The 18,852-nt window shown below is 57.0% G+C and overlaps 5 protein-coding genes across 5 annotated transcripts; 1 reads left to right on the top strand and 4 right to left on the bottom strand.

The window, feature by feature from the left end:
- Positions 1–790: 790 nt before the first annotated feature.
- Positions 791–3,998, bottom strand: BDY17DRAFT_293666 (ATP-utilizing phosphoenolpyruvate carboxykinase). The gene is made up of 8 exons (XM_033733020.1): positions 3,843–3,998; positions 3,742–3,781; positions 3,491–3,688; positions 3,358–3,433; positions 3,096–3,296; positions 1,752–2,798; positions 1,551–1,579; positions 791–1,498 (listed from the first exon to the last, which is right to left on the bottom strand). Exons 3-8 carry the CDS (start codon positions 3,535–3,537, stop codon positions 1,234–1,236), a joined length of 1,665 nt encoding a protein of 554 aa, XP_033592035.1. The 5' UTR covers positions 3,538–3,688; positions 3,742–3,781; positions 3,843–3,998; the 3' UTR covers positions 791–1,233.
- A 436-nt stretch (positions 3,999–4,434) lies between these two features.
- On the bottom strand, positions 4,435–6,120 carry BDY17DRAFT_293658 (kinase-like domain-containing protein). Its single transcript, XM_033733019.1, has one exon. It carries the CDS (start codon positions 5,860–5,862, stop codon positions 4,531–4,533), a length of 1,332 nt encoding a protein of 443 aa, XP_033592034.1. The 5' UTR covers positions 5,863–6,120; the 3' UTR covers positions 4,435–4,530.
- Positions 6,121–6,785: 665 nt separating this feature from the next.
- BDY17DRAFT_308839 (uncharacterized protein) lies at positions 6,786–9,095 on the top strand (the record flags this gene model as incomplete). The annotated part of the gene is made up of 4 exons (XM_033735255.1): positions 6,786–6,791; positions 6,846–7,008; positions 7,068–7,179; positions 7,232–9,095. The coding sequence occupies 4 exons, from the start codon at positions 6,786–6,788 to the stop codon at positions 9,093–9,095; spliced, it is 2,145 nt and encodes a 714-aa protein (XP_033592033.1).
- A 580-nt stretch (positions 9,096–9,675) lies between these two features.
- Positions 9,676–13,251, bottom strand: BDY17DRAFT_247960 (ubiquitin carboxyl-terminal hydrolase-domain-containing protein; the record flags this gene model as incomplete). Its single annotated transcript, XM_033730866.1, has 3 exons — positions 9,676–12,954; positions 13,017–13,124; positions 13,231–13,251. The coding sequence occupies 3 exons, from the start codon at positions 13,249–13,251 to the stop codon at positions 9,676–9,678; spliced, it is 3,408 nt and encodes a 1,135-aa protein (XP_033592032.1).
- Positions 13,252–13,749: 498 nt separating this feature from the next.
- On the bottom strand, positions 13,750–18,346 carry BDY17DRAFT_246934 (uncharacterized protein; the record flags this gene model as incomplete). Its single annotated transcript, XM_033730769.1, has 3 exons — positions 13,750–14,190; positions 14,261–14,744; positions 14,826–18,346. 3 exons carry the CDS (start codon positions 18,344–18,346, stop codon positions 13,750–13,752), a joined length of 4,446 nt encoding a protein of 1,481 aa, XP_033592031.1.
- Between the last annotated feature and the right edge of the window lie 506 nt (positions 18,347–18,852).

Raw genomic sequence — 18,852 nt, 5'->3', positions numbered from 1 at the left:
ACGCTCTTGCCCGCCGATTGGCCAGCGGTGCCGCAGAGCCTCAGGCACGCCGATTACTTAATCCGTCTAGGCCTTCTCAGCCTCGTAGTCCTTCCAAGTGAACATGAAGTTGAAAGTGAACTATCCCATCAGCACTCACGAAGAGAAAACTCCGGTTGGTGAAAGAAAATACCTCGCGATCCACCGTTATGCCTGAACTTACACGATTAGCCATACAACACATAACCTGCCAACTTCATTCCACATTCCACCGACATGGAGAAGGACAACCCTCGCAAAGAGCTTGACTTCGTGTCACAAACATACCTCGCCCTTCACGATGCCATGATCAAGATGCACTTCGCAAAAGACGGCGCGGGATGCTGCAAGCTTGCAGAACAACTCCTTATCGTACGTGTGCCGTATCTAATCACATCTTGCTCAATCAGCTACGGAGCCTCCAGAATGCCGATCTGCCGATCTTGATCCGCGCCCGCTGCCACACGATGCTAGCTTTGAGAATTCACAGCAATTCTTCGCTCGAACATGGAGAACAGGCTCTCCAGCTGCTAGACGTCGAGGCTCGAAAGATCGTTAGTCCAGAGCAGTTCCCTCCTGGTACCTCGACGAGGCACAAAGGGTCCTTGAGGCGGCCAAATGCCGCAGAGCTGCCAAAGCTGCCAAAGACGGTGTGGAGAAGGAGAAAGACGTCGAGATGTCGGATGCCGGGGAGCAGATGATTGAAGAGACTGGCACTACGCTTCCTCTAGCATAGTCTGAACGTGGCCTTGTTACCTCAAACGTATCGAGCGTCATATCGATGATTTACAATATCAACCACAGCCGTATAAACCCCTACTTCCTTCAGAATTTGGCCTACTCTTGACGTGCCGCAAACACCATGGTGGTTGTGGAGCACGCATGAGCGGAACGGCGGGTCGCGGTTGAAGATCTACTAGAAATCGAAACGAGATACCATGATGTGCGATTCCCGTCCAATCCGAGACAAGCGAAACTCGGTCGTGCGAGCGGCGAAGTCAGTGTAGAAGATTGTCACCGAGGGCGTGCTTCACATCAGGGCGCGGGTAAGGTGTGAGCAGTAATGCCATGCAGGTGCAGACGTGTTTCCTAATCGGGCAATTTGTGTGAGTACTAAGTGATTACTAAGTAGCCTTGCACGTGACTTATATGATACTCCGGCAATTTGTGACTTCGATCCGGCACCACCAGCGCCAATACTTTCTTATGCGCCGCTTACAACTGCGGAGCCGCTTTCTTCACATCGTCCGAAGCCTCCTCCTCGTAGTTCTTGAAGTTCTCCACGAACAGCTCCGCCAACTTGGTGACTTCCTCCGTGAAGTCCGCATTGCCGGTCCAGCTCTTCTTGGGGTTCAGGATCTCGTCGGGCACATCCTTGCACGTCTTCGGGACCTGCAGGTTGAAGATGTCGTAGTTCTCGTATTCAGCCTTGGCGAGGTCGCCACTGTGGATCGCGTTCAAAATTGCTCTGGTATATTTCCTGGGACGAAAATTAGTATCAGCACTTCAATGGGGACGTTAAAACAACGCACAACGAGCATCTGGACCCGCCTGTTGACGCCTGTGTATTAGAGGATTAGCAAGTGTTTCATATCATTTAAGGGTGATGGGTAGAACCAGTCAAGTGCTCGGATCAATTGCACGAAGTTGCTTCAGCGGCAGCAACACCACGCGAACGTCTCGCTGCAAATGATCTCGAGGCAGCTCAACAAGCTCTCCCTTGAGATACTTACTCCCGCACCGACCCAACCAGTGTTGAGAAGCCAAGCGTTGACGCTGTGCTGTTCGATCTTGTCCGCGAGCATCTTGGCGTAGCGCATGGGGTGCAGCGCCAGGAAGGGTTGGGCGAAGCAGGACGAGAAGGTGGCCTGTGGCTCGGTAACGCCGTCCTCAGTGCCGGCCATCTTCGAAGTGTAGCCGGAAATGAAGTGGAACATGACCTGGTTTTTGTCCAGCTTGGAGATGGGCGGGAGCACACCGCGAGCGTCGCAGGTGAGGAGGATGATGTTGGATGGGTGGTTATCGGACTTGCAAGGGATCTTTGCGTTGTGGATGAACTCGATGGGGTACGCGCAGCGGGTATTCTCCGTCAGGCTGGAATCTTCGTAGTCGACAACACGGGTGTCGGGGTCGAAGACCACATTTTCCAGGATAGCGCCGAACTTGATGGCGTTGAAAATATCCGGCTCCTTCTCTGCAGACAGGCCGATGCATTTGGCGTAGCAACCGCCCTCGATGTTGAAGACGCCGTTGTCGCTCCAGCAGTGCTCGTCGTCACCGATCAAGGCGCGGTTCGGGTCGGCGGACAACGTCGTCTTGCCGGTGCCAGACAGGCCGAAGAAGACCGAGACGTCGCCGTCCTTGCCCTCGTTCGCAGAGGAGTGGAGGGTCAGAACGTTATGCTTGACGGGCATTTCGTAGAACAAGACAGTGAAGACACCCTTCTTCATCTCACCGGCGTACTCGGTACCGAGAATGACCATCTCCTTCTCGGCGAAGTTGATGGCGACCGAGGTGGCCGAGGTCATGCCGGTGGTGTACCTGTTGGCCGGGAAGGAGCCCGAGTTGTAGATGACATAGTCGGGGTGGAAGCTCTCCAGTTCTTTCCGGGAGGGACGGATAAGCATGTTTCGCATGAACAAGGCGTGGTACGCGCGGGCGCAGACCACGCGCACATTGATACGATACTTCTCATCCCAGCCAGCGTAGCCGTCAATAACGTAAATGCGATTGCGTGTGTTGAGATAATCGATCGCACGCTCTCGGTTGATGCGCCAGACCTGTGGAGATGGAAGAGGTTAGCAAAGAGAGTTAGCGGCGAGAATATGAACGATATGGTGGGAGTGATGCTAAAGATGCAGTGAGATGAAGTTCGCCGGTGAATGTGTGCGCAACAACACGTGACAGTCACGTGATTTGGGCTTCCGACATGTTCCGAGACTGCGGGGACGTGGGGGCGTTTCGGCAATAAAGATGACGTTCCCGGGGCCAGGCCCCGCGAACCGACGGTCGTGATGGAGAGGTGTTGCAAAGTGCTGCAGTGCGCAGTTGCTGCGGGAGTGTCTTTTTCCACCTACCTCAGGAGTCATGGCCTTGTTCACCGGTCCCCACCACACATCCTTCTCCGAGCTTTCCTCTTTCACTATCCGCTTGTCGGCGGGAGATCTGCCGGTCTTGGCTCCAGAGTAGGCGGAGAGGGCGCCGGTGGAGGTCATGGCGGAGCCGGTTTCGTAGACGAGAGCATCTTCGTAGAGCGACGAGACGGCGGGGTTGGCAATCTGGCGGGCATAGTATTAGCACGGCCATTGGGCTGGGTAATTGATGCAGTAAACGACGTACAATGGCAACGCGATCGTAGTCAATGCGGGCCTTCTCGTGCAACTCCTCCTCGAGCTCCGTGTGCTCGGGATGCGGCCTGTACATTCGTCATCAGCATTCGTGGTGCAGGATGGGAGCGGATGGCAGCACTCACTGCACACCACTCGGGTGGAGCGAGGTCTTGTTCACGGGTTTCGACATGCCGACGGTGACAACGGCGCTGTTCAACGAGGAGGAATGGAAGTTGCTCTTCTCTTGCTTGAAGATCTGCTCTTTGAGGAAGTCGGTGGCGGCACCGGGAGGAGCAGCGCTGGCTTGTCGGAAGAGGGGAGAAGGGCGTTGATTGAGATCACTTTTTGCGCCGTCAGGCATGGAGTGACTTCAAGGCCTGGACCACGACCGCACCTCTGTACTTATACCGATCGGCTGTCAACAAGCCCGCGTTCTGTGCTCCGGACGATTAGCGTGAGCATTGCCCGTGCGCTACGTCAAGACAACCAACTCACTGCTGGCGGCGAAAAAGAACCGGGTGCTGTGGGATCGTGGGGCAGTTCGGCTTAAGAGAGATCTGATGGGCGGGCAGGGTTCGAGACGTCGCACTTCGCAGGGTGGAACAGTGTTACACGGTGCTCGCTGCAGTACTTATAAGACCTTGGTCGTGCGGAGCAATGGAGGAGGAGAGAAAAAAGGAAGCTCTCGAGTTAATAGCCTAGGCAAAGGATGAGGCGTTCCTGACACGAGAGGTACGTCACCCCTCGAACCGCCCGCGGCTTTATTCTCCACGATCAAGTTGGGCATCTGGTCGCGGGTGCGTGGGGCAGGGAGCTCGAACTGCCAATGACCACTCGGACGGCCTCGAAATGTGTCGCACGACCACAACAAGCACAACAACAATTTCCCTTCGATGTCCTCGTGACGGGGGCGGACAAGTGTTCGTCGACTCTTGCCACACGTCTGGTCTGATAGACGACATGACAGCATCACCCGTCGTTCACGCATGAGATGCATCAATCAAGGGGTAAGAGTACGAATGTATCTACCGTGGTATTCACATCAGTAATCGCAATCCATCAAAGCAATAAGAACTACTTGAACTTTTGGGGTCTTGTTCTATTATCCGCTCGCTTCTTTTGAAACACAACCTTTCGCCCTTGTCGCATCGTACGACCACGACACAGCAGTGCCACACCATGATCAAGTAGGCCGATTCGGCAATCCACTGAGCCGCTTGACGTTCTTCGCAACATCGATGGCATTCGGTCGCGTGAAGGCCTCTTTGTGCATGCACATTCGCACGGCGTTGCCCAGCTGAGGTGTGTATCCCCTGCCACACGGTCGATCGGTGTCGAGGTAGTAGGTGTCGGGCACGGCAATCAGGCGGCACATTGTCTGTATCACACCCCCGAGCTGCCAGATGTCGCTGTGCTTGCCATATGCACCTTTTGGTCCGGGATCGGCGTAGGTTGTCTCGGGAGGAAACCAGCCTGCGGTACCATACGGTGGCACGTTCGACTTGATCTTGCCCCGCATGCGGTCGTCTTTCGTGATGCAGCAGCCAAAGTCCCCGAGGATGAGAGTGGGATAGGGGAGATTCTCGTACCCCACGCTTTTCCTGGTGTCCATGAAGACATTCGCCGGCTTGATGTCGAGATGGCAGATGGCATTCCAGTCTGCCGGCGAATCGCTTGTGCTGAAGGGGTCGGGCACGCCGTAGTGACACATTGCAATCCCCGCACTGAGCTGTGCCATGGCCTGCCAGCAAAACTGTTCGTCGATCTTCTCGTTCTTGCGTCGGCAACTGTCGATGTAAGCTTCGAGTGTGTTGGCGTTGCAGAAGTCAAGGACAAGGCTTGCATGATCTGTACCAAGCTGCCAGAATGCATCTTCGATTTGATTCACGTGCGGAGATCCCCCGGCTCTTCGGATCTGCTGCAGTGCATTCATCTCGGCGTTGGCTCGCTCTCGTTGCTCCGCGGAATGCATCTTGAGCCTCTTCTCCACGAAGTCTCTGCTGTGGGAGTCGATGATGATGCGCACGCCATCGCTCATCAGTGTGTTGCCGCCAGAGGGAGGTTGAATGACAGACCCGATGGTGTATGTCTTGGACCCGAGTCTGACGGCTCGGGGCGGACGAGAGTGATGAGTGAGTGCATTGCGGCCAGGGCCATCGCGAGGATAAACGAAGCCCTGCGAGCCTATCTGTGACACATAGCTGGAGCTTGCTGTGGCACTCGAATTTTCTGGCGTATTGGGGGGACCTCGATATGCATTTGGGGCTTGGAAGGCAGGATTCGGCACGTAGCTGTGGAATGCCACGGGAGGGTAGCTGGTGCTGTGGGAGGAAACGGAAGTTGCCGACGTGTTTGAACTTCGGTGAACACCCGAGCTGGTGGGCGTGTTCGCGCTGCGTATGGCACTGGACTTCGTCGATATGCTGCCGCCGGGCTGCCTATGGGCGTTGCGTCGGGAAGAGTCGGATGCGTGAGCGTTGTACCCCGGTGGGAAGAAGGATCTTGCCGAGTCCATGTTGCCCGTGTGTACGATGTAGAACTGTGCGATTATACGGGGTCTTGTGGTGAGTTGCAATCGATTGTAGCTTTAGAGTCTTGGTGGGCGGGGTGATCGCTGTAGACGGTGAGCGGTATGGAGTGCTCGCAGAGGTGTAAGCTTGAAGGGCGGAGTCGGATAGAAGCAGTCGAGAGATGTGAAAGTATAGTGGAGAGGAGTGGAAGAAAGACAAGCAATGTGTTGATATATAGAAGCGAAGTGAGGTGGAAGGTAAGGAGCACCACGTGTTGGTGAGCCATCTCGTACGCCACGTCTCAACGAATTTAATATAAGGAAGGAAGTGAGCTCGTGATTGAAGTTGATGAGAGCGGCATCAGAGTGTTTGTTGGTGGAATGAAACAGAAAAGGTGACACAAAGACTCCAATCGCCTACTTGCAGGGGCAATGCTGCCTGTCTATACTTGCACACAATGCTGCTGCACCGTCCGGTCGCACAGCATTTCCTGTAGAGTCAATACAAAGTATCATCATCCTAAAGGTAGGATGCCGCTGCACGTGCTGTGACACGATGGATGTCGTTCCCGTGATGCTCGCACGCGCGACGGAGCAAGTGATGTTTGCCAGTCCCGGGACCTCCGCACTCCGCAATGCATGCACCTACATTGCTGCCTCAGGCTCCCCACTGACCACGGCCGCCCTCGCGCTAGACAAACTCTTTTTAAGACTTTCGCGACAAACGACGTTCCAACTGTTCCAGCAGCTGCCTCTTCCCCTTCCCCCCCTTCTCTCTTCATCTTCGTTCCCATCATCCCACATCTCATCGCCACTCGCCGTCTCCTCCTCCACACAAATCTCTCACTCCCGACGACCAGAGCGCCACCGCTCCGCTTCACCTAAACCCCCGAAGACTTCCCCCCGACGCCGCACGCTGCACCTCATTCATGGCTGTATGTGGCCACAGATGCTACTGCACACAAGCCATAAACTGACGATAGACGCAGCACCCTCCCTCTGCCCCTCGCGCCCACTCTCAAGCCCCCTACCTCCCCAATGGCGCTCCCCCTGTTGCAGGCCCCGTGCCCGGCGCACGCCCACTCGACCCAAACCAAGGCCGCGTGCAGCAGATAGGTCACGCGAGAGTCTTGTGCATAGCAGACGTGAGAGGTCAGTCACCCGAGGAGCTTCACACTCATCACCTCTCCCCCCCTGACCCCCTCCACCAGGCAATCTTCGCCAGTTGAACGACCTGGCCCGCCTCGCAAAGGCCGACTACATCATCCACACCGGCGACTTTGGCTTCTACGATGAGCACTCACTCGAACGTATTGCTGAAAAGTAAGCCGCCACCTTCCCTGCCTCGCAGCACCGTATCTGACCATCAATCCAGAACCCTAAAGCACGTCGCTCAGTACTCGCCCCTCCTCCCCGACCACGTCAAGGCGGAAATTGCCCGCAATCACAACCAGCATTCGGTGAAAGAGCGCTTTCAGCGAGAGCGTCTACCGCTCTCCGAACTCCCCCAGTTCCTGAACAAGACTTTCAAGCTTGACGTCCCCGTCTTCACCGTGTGGGGTGCATGTGAAGACGTTGCCGTTTTGGAGAGACTGCGCTCGGGCGAGTACAAGATCGACAACCTGCACGTCATCGACGAATCCCACTCACGCCTCCTCGATGTGGGAGGGGTAAAGCTCAGACTGCTGGGCCTGGGCGGCGCGGTGGTCATGCACAAGATGTTCGACAACGGCGAAGGCCGCACTACCATCGCTGGAGGGCAAGGCACAATGTGGACAACCCTGCTACAACTTGGCGAGCTCATAGACACGGCGAATCGTGTCTACGATCCCACCGAGACCCGCGTCCTCATCACACACGCCTCCCCGGCCCGAGAAGGCGTGCTCAATCAGCTCTCCGTCACCCTCAAGGCCGACTTCTCCATCTCCGCCGGCCTTCATTTCAGATACGGCTCCTCCTACAACGAATTCTCCGTCAATCCGTCTCTGGATCACTACCGTGGCAAGCTCTCCGCCTCCAAGGCCCAATTCAACGATGTGTGGGAGACGGTGAAGCAGGAAGTGGAGCCTGCCGTTGCGGAGAACGATGCGCAGAATAAGTTGCTCCAGCAGGCCCTCGATCTCGTGTCCAAGATGCCGGCCACTGCGAGTGGGGGCAACCCCTTTGGTGGTGGCCCGCCCCCGAACGGACAGGTGGACGAGTCGGCCTTCAAGAACATGTGGAACTTCAACCTCGCGGATGCCGCCTTTGGCTGGCTCGTTCTCGACATCGACCAGGGGCGCATAGGAACAGAGATGAGGGCACAAGGCTTCAATTTCTCCCATCGTGGGGCCAAGACGCAGCAACAGCGAGCGCAGCCTCCCCTTCCCGCACAGACAGGTGGCAACCTTCCGACTCCTGCTCAGCAACTGCCACCCCAGCAGGTACCTCGAGCAGCACAAGCTGCACCTGCGGCTCAAACGGCTGCTATCGCCTCCCCACCCCCGCAGTCGAGGGTACACCAGTCAGTGGCCCCGCAAACCAACAAACAGACCCCAGCTGGTCAGCCGGCTCCGAGCCCGAACACGTCTGCTCTGACGGCAAACGGTGTCACTGCATCGCCCTCCACCTTGCCTCCGGCCACACACACGAACGGCACCGCGGGAGCCAACTCTGCGACGCCAAAGCCAACGGATACCCCGAAACAGGGTGGAATTCAGCAATCTCCTGGTCCCCAGGAGCCATCGAAGGGCATCTTCATCTCAAACACCTACAATCTCAACACTGCCGAAGAAGTCAAGTCCCAGCTCTTTTCCGCAGAGGACGCAGAGAAGATTACGAATGTGGAGAAGAGCGCCAAGGGGCCCTGGATTGCCTACTTCGCGACGCCCGAGATCATGCAGGAAGTGCTCAAGCGTAGTCCGTCGAAAGAGGCGCTAGAGAAGCACAAGAGCGTGAGAATGGCAGTATACCGCACCGGTGGCCGTGGTGGCTACGGAACAAGCACTTGGGGCTCCAGCCGAGGATCGGGGGCTCCTCGCGGAGCAGCAGATGCCGCACGTGGTGGGTATCAGTCCGCGGGCGGCGCTGGCACCGGCAGCGACTCGGAGACCAACCGTGGCCGCGGACGTGGTGGTCGCGGTGGTTTCCGCGGCGAGCGAGGCGGCAGAGGCCGTGGACGCGGCGCTACCCCTGCGAAGACGGAGGGTACTGCACCGGCCACACCATCGGCAACCACTCCCAGCGGTGGCGATTCTTAGAAGGAAGAAGCCAGCAAGCAGGGCAGTCAAGCGGCGCAAGGCTTGGGGAAGGATGCAAAAGGTTCCGAGGTCAGCAAGCAGGTCAGATGGTAGGATGCTCGCCTCAGCCGCAACCGGACTCCGCAAGCACGGCGATGCTTCAAAGGGGGCGACGTCTCACGGCACTTGCAGCATAGAATCGGCAGGGGCATCGTTGAGATTCTTTTCGTGCGGAACGTCTAGCGGTGCGAGCGATCAGCGTAACTTCCCATGGAGAGCTACATGTTTCTGTTTGCTGAAGGCAGCTGACTAGTCTTCCGGTCTATTCGACGTATCCATTACGCTGAGAGGAAGGGGGGCGCAGGCCACGCAGTGGCAAGACATAGCTAGTGCTTCCATAGATACTGTAATGTTTTCCATCACACCTACTCCCCATGCCAGGGATAACAACAAGCGGTGCAACGATACAGGTAGCCCGGCTTTGACTTCTTCCACTGCAATATCATAGCTTGTACCTAAACGGCATATCAACCAAATAGAATCTCTCCCAACAGCCAGCAGCCTGTCCCATGCACGTATGCTTTCATGGCCGACTTCTCCATCACCTAAAGGGACTTCCGAACTCGGAACGCGCGGGCGTGGTGACCCGGGCTACAGCAGCAATTCGCCTCTCCGGCGTGCCAGGAGCACTACTAGCCAAAGGCGTGTCTGGTTGAAGCAGTCTCCCATCGCGCGCCGGCACCTTGAAGTCCGTCGCCTTGCCCTTCACGAACACCTCATCCTTGATCTGCTCGAGGATGCCGGCCTCTGCGTACTCGAGATACTTGCGCCACAGCTTCAGCGCCGCACGAGCATCTTCAATACTGTCGTGCCCGGCGGTGATGTTCTGCTGGATGTCCTCGCCCAAGATCAGCCAGGCGAGGAAGCGGAGGGAGAGTTTGCGCCGACTGCGCTCGCCCAGCGAAAACAAGTCCTGCGTGTCAATGACCTGCGCCTCGGGGACGTGGATGTTGATGGTGCGGAAATCGCTCGAGAGCCCGTGGCCGATAAAGGTGCAGCCCAGATTGAGCAGGACCCACAGTTTCTTGTAGACCTCTTTCAAGCGGACGAGCGTGAACTTGCTGACGCCCCAGGTGAGATCGCCATCGTGCAGGCCGGAGTATTGCGTGAGGTAGTCGTCGACAGGCTCATCCAAGGCGATATAGTCATCCATGAATGGCAGCGCCTGATCTGGCTCATCGCCTCTCACGACCGAGACACGGGCCAAGCCGGAGCGCGCCGGACGAGTTATCGCTCTTCGGCCATCTGCGTCCATGTCGATTTCCTCTCGCAACAGCCGGACAAATTCCGCATCAATGGCATAATGGCTCTGCGCACTCGGGAAGGCGTCAGTGGAGGAGAGTGCGCGGAACTCATACGCCGGGCTAAAGGCCGGCTGAGCAACGCTGCGAAACAGAATGTTGGTGTTGATCTTCGACTTCCAGCTTTCGTCGATGAAATGAGACATCTGCTTCGCTTGGTATGTGAGTACCGACGGCAACTTCCAACGCGGGTCAAAGTGGAGTGCTTCCTGCCCAGAGATCGGTCGCACCATGAAATCATTGAAGAGATGCCAGTTCTCTCCTTGTGTACTGTCGGGTGGGTTCGAGACGCCGACATCGATCATGGAAATGAGGTGGGATGGCTGGGCTTCATTTGTTGTCACTTCAGCAATGACGCCAACCAACGTGTAGACGGTAATGTCGTGGATTTGCCGCTGAAGGTGTAGTTGGAGGTCCTGACCCTCGTAGCAGTAAAACTGATCGTCGTGCACAATAATGCCAATCTCCTTGGGCAAGAAGCCTGGAGTCGCCCACAAATGCCTTGCGTCGTTGGTATGGATAGCTGCATTTATCATCAGAACGTCAGGGGTCCTCATGAGCGCACGACGAGATCGAATGGCCTTGTAGCTCTGGCATCGCATACACCAGCCACGGTGCTGGTCATACCGCTCCACAGAGTCCTTCAGGAGTCTCGAAAAGTATGGGCGGACGGCACGCTGGGTGTGCTTGGGTCCCTTGGGATATACCAGATCCTGGCTGAACCACACTTCCTGCTTTGCATCTTCGTACAAACAGGCCGTACATGTGCTATATGCACGGCCGAAAGTACCAAGAGCGAGCTGAACTTCGCCCGGATGCCCACTGACTCGGCGAGAGTTCTCCTCCAGAGCAGGGAGGAGGAAGCGGGTGAGGTTCTGTATCATGACGGTCATGGGAGTGCCGAGTGTGTGCTCCTCCAAGAACGCCAATGCGGCCGCATTCGGCTGCTTGGATAAGGCCTTGAAGAAGTTGGTAGCCTGACAAATCAACCCGTGCGCCTTCTCCAGCATATCAACCACAAAGCCAGTCTCGCACAGCATGCAGTGTTCGAGCCGGCAATCCATAGCAGTATGCTGCAGGGCCAGATTGCGGATGACGTTCGCAAATCGAAACACCTGCAGCAGGGGATTTGCGTAAGAATTGACAATGTGGATCTCCAGGCCAGAGTAGGGCGTGTGGTTGAAATAGCGAAAGTCGAAATCATCCACGCCGAACCTACTGTATGCCATTTTCTGGCGTTGATAGTACAGCGGCGGACTGTCTTGGAGGGTAAGGCCTTTCAAGGTCTTGCCAATATCCTCGCTGAATCTGCGCTCAATCTCGTAATGGCCATCTTCGTCTTTTTTCTGCTCGCTCAGGAACTTCGGGGCCGGGATCGAGTTTGGATCCTTCAAAAGCGATCTTGTATCGGTCACTTCATAGCGTCGGCCGTGGTGCAGATTTGGCCCAACCAGACCGTGCTCGAATTTCCGCATTCCAGTGAACATTGATCCATCCATTTTGGAGGGCGGAGCGCCTACCTCGTGGACCAAGCCATTTGACCAGCCGGACAACAGCGCCTCGCGGTAGAATGGCATGCCGATGAGGTTCAGGGCAACGTCCGGGGACCAGTCCATGTTTTTGACCGGCGCGGCGGCATCGGGCATTTCAATGGGTTGGGTAAACTCTGTGAATTGGAGCTTTGCAGGCGAGCCCCAAAGCGTGATTTGACAGTGGCTATCCGCCATTGCAAATCCCTTGCCGGACGGCATGAGTTCCAGCCCCGTCAGCTGCGCATCGAAGGTCTGCACGAATCGCATGACCGGGATGTCGGGATTCTGCACGTCGATGGATTGCACGGCGCCCATTTGCGAGACTACGATGCAGGTTGATGAGAGTTTGGGGTGCATGCGCACGAAAGCGGCGCCCTGGCTGAAGGTGACTGGCGCAACGGACTTTTGCGTTTTCAAGTTGAAGACTCGAACCAGCCTTTCCAGCGCGAGGCCTTGGTACTGCTGTTGCGCCCAGCCGCAGGTCAGGAGATAGTCGCCTCTAGCATCCATGTCGTTGACCGTGCCTGCATAGGCCTTCCAGCTGTTAGCCAAAGACAGGGTTTTCGTATCCAGGAGGTGAATGGAGCCGTCGTGGGAAGCGGCGCAGATGTACTGGTTGGTCCATCGCATCAACGTGAAGGCGATGTGAGGTTCGTGGGCCAGCGTCTCAATAATGGTACCCTTCTCCACGTCGATTCTGTACATGTCGCGTTGACACCCGGCCACGACGACTTCTGTAGCGGCGGCAGTGGTGAAGCTCATGCACCGAAGATCCACCATGTCGCTCTGGCTGATGTGCCATAGCGTGAGGCCTCTGCGATTGGAAAGATGCACACTGCGAGGGGAGATGGACAGGATGCCTTTCTGACAGAACAACAGCTGCTTTACAGCCGCACTGCCGCGAGCTCCTCGACCCGCAGTGCTGTCATGGCCTCGATAGGAGGTGTGGCGTTGCAGCTCGGCGCCGTAGAAAGACGTAATGCGTCCCTGTGAATTGCGTCAGCTGGGTCGCAGGCGCTCATCAGCAACCGAGCAATTGCTGGACGCACATATTCATTGCCAGTCCAAAGCAGGTCCTGGACGGTGTCGAACGCAAAGGTCGTGATGAGGCCGGACGCCGCATTCGGAGTCGGGCCGGGGAGTGTGATGCGTGCAGTCTGCAATGGAGATGATCAGCAGATAGTTCCCGGCGATACGATGCCCATCAAGCGCTCCAGTAAGAGGGCCAGATGGATGCCCGCGAGGCTGATATTCATTTCATACCTCATTCCAGTCCGCTTCCATGGCATCGGATCGCTGCAGCGACCCAGCATGCTCGGGAAGCGATGACGAGGATGGGGAAGAAGTCGACGTGAGCTTCCCGGTCTTGGAGGTTGCTCGTCCCGCTTAATAAGGCAGATTGGGGCATCACGTGGGAATGTGGACAGCGTGGCACCAAGTGAGCACGACCAACACCACGGAATATTCACCGTGCGCGAGATTCATGCAACTACACAACTAATGGCTTGGAATCGTCTATGCGCTCCAACACAGACAGGTATGCAATCCAGATTTCCCCGAGGTGCGGCGCCTCGACGCTCCGATGCTGCCACTGTCTATGCGCCTCCCTAGACTCCGACCTCATGCTCACTCGCCGCCACAAACGCCGCCTTGCAACGATGCGCCGAAAATCGATATCGCCTCCCTCGCTCTAGTGGCACCGTGTCTGACCCAGTTGTACCATCCGGCAAACCTCCATCCATCCGAAGCGGATTTTATCCGGTCCGAGAAATGAATGCATCCCTAGTGCGCATCCTTCGGTGCCGAGTCCTCCCTCGCAGCAGCGTCTTGCGCGCCCTTTGACGGGACGAACCTCGCTAGAGCGTCCGTCGGAGGTTGCTGACTCGGCTGGGTCTCAGACACAATGGCATCATTGCGTGGCCGTTCGAACCACCCTCCATGCTCCCATCCTCCAGGCTGGTAGAGATTTTCGCCCCGTTTCCCGCGATCTACGAGCCCGTCCATGATTTCTTTCAGTCGAGAGAACGAGATAGGCTTCAGGATCCAGCCATCGAAGCCGGCCTGCATATATGTTTTGCGATCCCTCTCGACCAGCGACGCGGAGACAGCGATGATCGGTATCCGTTTGTTCTTCGCGGCACGCGGCGATAGCTTGTGAGCTGGATGCGTCCTCTCATACGACCGGATCATCTTGGTGGAAGTGAGGCCGTCCACAATGGGCATCTAAGAGAACGGTACCGGTCAGCTCTGCGTGATCTGCAGTGTTAGTCTATCACTCTCTCGCAGCACTTACCTGCATGTCCATGAGAATGATATCAAACGAGTCGCTCCGATCGCAGTACGCAAAAGAGCAATCCTCTCCGTTCACGGTCAAAGAGACGTCGTGTCCCAATTTGCTCAGCCGCTTCTCAATGATCCTGCTGTTCACCGGATCGTCTTCCGCCACCAAGACCTTCATATTCTCTGCGGAATCGGCCTCTGACGGTGCGGCAGAGACGAAGGGGTCAGCGCTACTAGGCAATGTTCTAGGACTGGGGAAGCTGAGCGAAGCCGGCTCATCCTCAGGAGACATGACTGCGTCACCCATAATTCGCACAGGCCTGATCGGCTGACCTTGATCGGTCACAAAGGACTCGCCCGGATGCGGGTATGCTCGCTCCGTCTGGGTGAGCGACATGGGCGCGTTGCTAGAAAAGTCTGCGACATCGACGCTCCTGGTTCGATATGGACCGACTGGACTTCCGGTGGAAGCAGTACTGCTGACATCGTGCATGTGGCTTCGGTCGAGAGACATTTGGGAAGCACCCGGGGTACTTGCGGACGAGCCACGCCCGCCAGTGATGCCCTTGTTGAATGACGCAGATCTTCTTGGGTTGTCTCCATGCCAGCCATCCACGCGATGAGGTTCTTGAATCGCCTCAATCAGTCTGTCCACTTCACTCTTCCCACTTCGCGCCGAGGAGTAGCTCAGATTGCTCTGGGCAGATTTCATGCTGCCCACGCTCCGTTTGCTGTTCACGCTTTCGGAGCTATTCTTGCGCGACATTAGTGCATTCGATTTCCCATCGAGGGACCGTGTCCTGAGTGAGCTCCCACGCTCGATGAGCGTCACCTCGCCCTCGAGTGGCGGCGTCTCCGGCCCAAAGGCCGGCTTGGCTTGCGGCGTTGCGGAGCCAGTGCTGGCGGCCTCTTCCAGCGCTTGTTGGTGGGATTCCGCCTTGGGAATATCAAACGGGAACTGAATGACGAAGCGAGACCCCTTGCCTTCCTCCGATTTGAGACGCAATTGGCCGTTGACGTTCTTGATGATGCGCGCCACTACCGCGAGCCCGAGCCCCAGCGCCTTGCCTTCCTCCTTCTTGGGGCCCTCGGCCAGAGCCTTCGCATCGGGCACAATATTGTCAGTGGACAGCGCCTCGTCCTCGCTTTGCACCTGCTCCAGCTCCCGGAACAGCTGATCCAGCTTCTTGGAATTCATCCCGATGCCAGTGTCCGCCACACTAATCTCGATATCGCACTTCTGACCCTCCCTTCGCACCATGGACATCTCCACTCGGACGGAGCCCTCGGACGTATTCTGGATCGCGTTTGCCGTGACATTGCTGATTGCCTGTCGGACTCTTCTTGCGTCGCCGATGACGTGGGCGGGAAGACCGGGTAGGTGGAGCACCTCGTAGGTGATGCCCTTCCGCTTGGCATCGCCCCTGAACATCTCCGTCGCCTCTGCGAGTGTGTCTCTGGGATCAAAGACATCGTCCTTGACGAGCTCACCGCCTTCCTCCGTCTTGGTCAGATCTAAAAGATCGTTGATCACGTAGATGAGAGATTTCGATGCTGAATGCGACTTGGCCAGATTGTCCCTGGTCTCTTGATCGAGCGACCCTTCGAGCGCGATTTCCAAGTAGTTTATGATGGCGTTCAGCGGAGTGCGGACCTCGTGCGCAGAGTTGGCGAGCAGCAGCCGCGTGAGTTGGCTGTTCTGCAGAGCGGCTTCCTTCTGCCTCCACACTTCGATAAATTTTCCATACACGAGACAAAGAACAGCGGCCGTCTCGATCTCTTCTTCGGTCCACTCACGACACTTTCCCACCACATTCTCAGTCCATGTTCTGAAGCTTTTGCGCGGCTCCAGGAAGGCCTCCGTGCCCTCTCGGATGGACTTCTCATATGGATTGCCCGCCCATTTCACCTCTCTCAATTGGCCTTTGCGGAAGAAGACGATAAAGTCCTGCCCGCCTGAGGACAGAGGCACGAGCAAGAGTCCCGCAATCACCGTAAAGCCCGGAGGATACCGCAAGTCGGGAAAGTCGAGCCGGATGTCCTGGGAGGTCATCACGCTCGAGATTTGTCGCAAGCGGAAATATTCGAGCATTGCCAGCGCCTCCTGGCTGTGCTCCAGTTTTCCAAGGATCTTTGTCTCGTCTCGGATACTAAGCAACCCGAAGTCGGCGTCGAATAATTTGAGTAGATCCTCCGAGGAAGCAATGATGTATCCCGAGGGGTTGCTTTGCGTCGGCACGGTATTGATCAGTTTCCTGGCTTGCAACCTGGAGGCGTATGACAGTCGTTCGATGTTCCGTGATGCAGAATCTCCAACGAGCCTGCACATCTTACGAATGGGGAACGAAACGCGCATCCCTCGAGGGCCGTACGTGTGGCAAGCTATGAGACCCCACAGCTCGTCAAAGGCGTTGATTGATATCGACATGGAGGATCGGACGGCCATGTTTGCCAGGTACTTCAGATGTATGGGCGACATGGCTCGGAGATAGGCGTGAGTCAGATCGAGTGGCCTTTCCAGATCCTCCATCGTCCTGCACACCAGGCGTGCCGTTTCTTGTGATCGGTCGTAAAGCATGCGCACCTTGTTGATTTTGTACAGGTCGCGCGCTTGTTTCGGTATATCGCTCGCGGGGAAGTTGAGGCCCTTGTAGAAGTCCGTTGTCGCACGGGGATCCACGAGTTCGGTGACCACACGGCCATTCCAAGCCTGGTCGAATTGATAGATCATGACGCGATGGAAGCCGGTCAGCTCCTTGACCACGCCTACCAGAACCTTCAAGAACTTCTCGAGGTTCGGAGCAGCGGCCAGCTGTTCCTGCACTTGAGCCATGATGTTGAAGACTTCCATGGCTGCAGCCTCGCCTTTTCGTTTCCGCGCACTGCGCAGCACCCGAAGCGGCCGGCTCAGATTCTGGGTGCTCTCTTGGTACTCTTCCTCGGTCGGCTGGCTGTTGAGTGTATCTTCCGGTAGGTCGGGAGTAGCCTCGCCAGGTGCCACAAGAGGGTTCGTCATGTCGTCTTCCAACTCGAACTCACATACTATGAGGTCCTTTTGGGAATCGTTGACATGCATTGCACACCAAAACTTTTGACTCTTGCGCTGCGAGTTCCGAATGGTCATGGTGAAGACCTCCGGCCCATTGATGACCACATCCGCATCTTCTTCTCTGATGAAGTCGATGTGGTCGAGCAGGTTATCCGCCTGCTCCTCTGATAGGATGTCGGTGAACGACTCGAGCGCGAAAAGCTGTGCTGGCGTGTAGCCCATGAGTTGTTTCGAATTCTCGCTAACGACTCTGACGATGAGTTTGCCTTCCGCCTGCTCCTCCAGGGCGACGAGGAGACCAAACCCCTGGATGGCGCCGGGGATGTGAATTGGCTCGTCTTCGCATCTTTGTAGCTTCTCTCCGTCTCGCCCAGTGATGACAGCATGTCCAGATTCGGTGACAACATGCTTGAACCGCGCCGTCATAAGGGTGGGGCCTTCGTCGGTGCTCTTGAGAGAGGGTGCGCGGGCAGACGGCGGCCTTTCGCTTGGTGGGCCAGATACGTCGCCTTTTTCACTGGCTATGCTTTCCGTCTCGGCGATGGCGTCGTTCAGATTGTATTGCGCGCGTCTCTGCGGGGGGTCTGAAGTGGTGGCCCATGTGCTCTGGCGGCTTTGCCGCTCGGCGGCGGCGTAGCCTCTCGGCGGCGATGTGTGGACTTCGCTGCCTCGTCTGGACCGGCCCGGCGTGTGATCTTGAGCTAGTTCCGTGCCAGTACCGGAGGTTCTCCGTGCAGCTGGGGTTATTGGGAAGTAGCTGGTGTCTCCCCGACTCGCGGAAGACGCTGGGGTTGGTGTGGGATCTACCGACACGACTGAACGGATCGGAAAGACTCTGTCGGCCATGGAGGGGCTCAAGGGGCCCTCGGTGGAGGCGGAGGTGGGTGAGCGGGGGGGCTCGTTGAAATTGACAACGTGGGAACGCGAATGAAAGGCGCTCTCGGTGGCAGGAAGCTGAGGCCTTGCCGAGCGGGATCCGGTGCGCTGGTGGCCGGGCTCCTGTGTGTCAGACGCCTGGTGTGGCTGCCAGTCCTCCCGTCCTGACGCCATGGGTGGCGACATGACCTCCTGAGTAGGAAGCAGTCTTGAAGGGATGCCTCCTTATCCCCCGCAGTCAACCAGCGTAGTTGAGAGGGTCATGGGGGAGAGTCGAGTGGGTTCGTTTCCTGAGGCGGGATCCCAATGGGGCCGGTGTGTGAACTGGAGACGTGCGTTCTCTTTGTGCTGATCCCAAGCAGAAGCTTCGTGGAGTGCAGTGTTGTTCACGTTGAGCTCGCGACCAGAGCGGCGACAAAGACGGGCGCCGCACCGACCAAGACTAGGAATGCAGAGATGGCGAGGTGGAACGGTTGTTTGATGTATGTGCGGGCGTGCGCGCGCGGGCTCACGTGCGGTGGAGGGTAGCAGGGTAGAGGTGGCAGCAGGATGCGCGTCAAGGACAGAGCGAGAGGCAGGCAAGCTGGCGGCGGCGGAGGTCGTGGGCGTGGGCGGGAGCGTGGGCTGGTGTGCGACGGCGGTGGCAGTCGAGATGCATGCAAACAATCACGCCTCTGTTG

The sequence above is a fragment of the Neohortaea acidophila genome, assembly GCF_010093505.1.
Source record: "Neohortaea acidophila strain CBS 113389 unplaced genomic scaffold BDY17scaffold_3, whole genome shotgun sequence".
Lineage (NCBI taxonomy): Eukaryota > Fungi > Ascomycota > Dothideomycetes > Mycosphaerellales > Teratosphaeriaceae > Neohortaea > Neohortaea acidophila.
The sequence above is the reverse complement of the archived record's forward strand: the minus strand, read 5'-3'. Positions and strand labels throughout refer to the sequence as shown.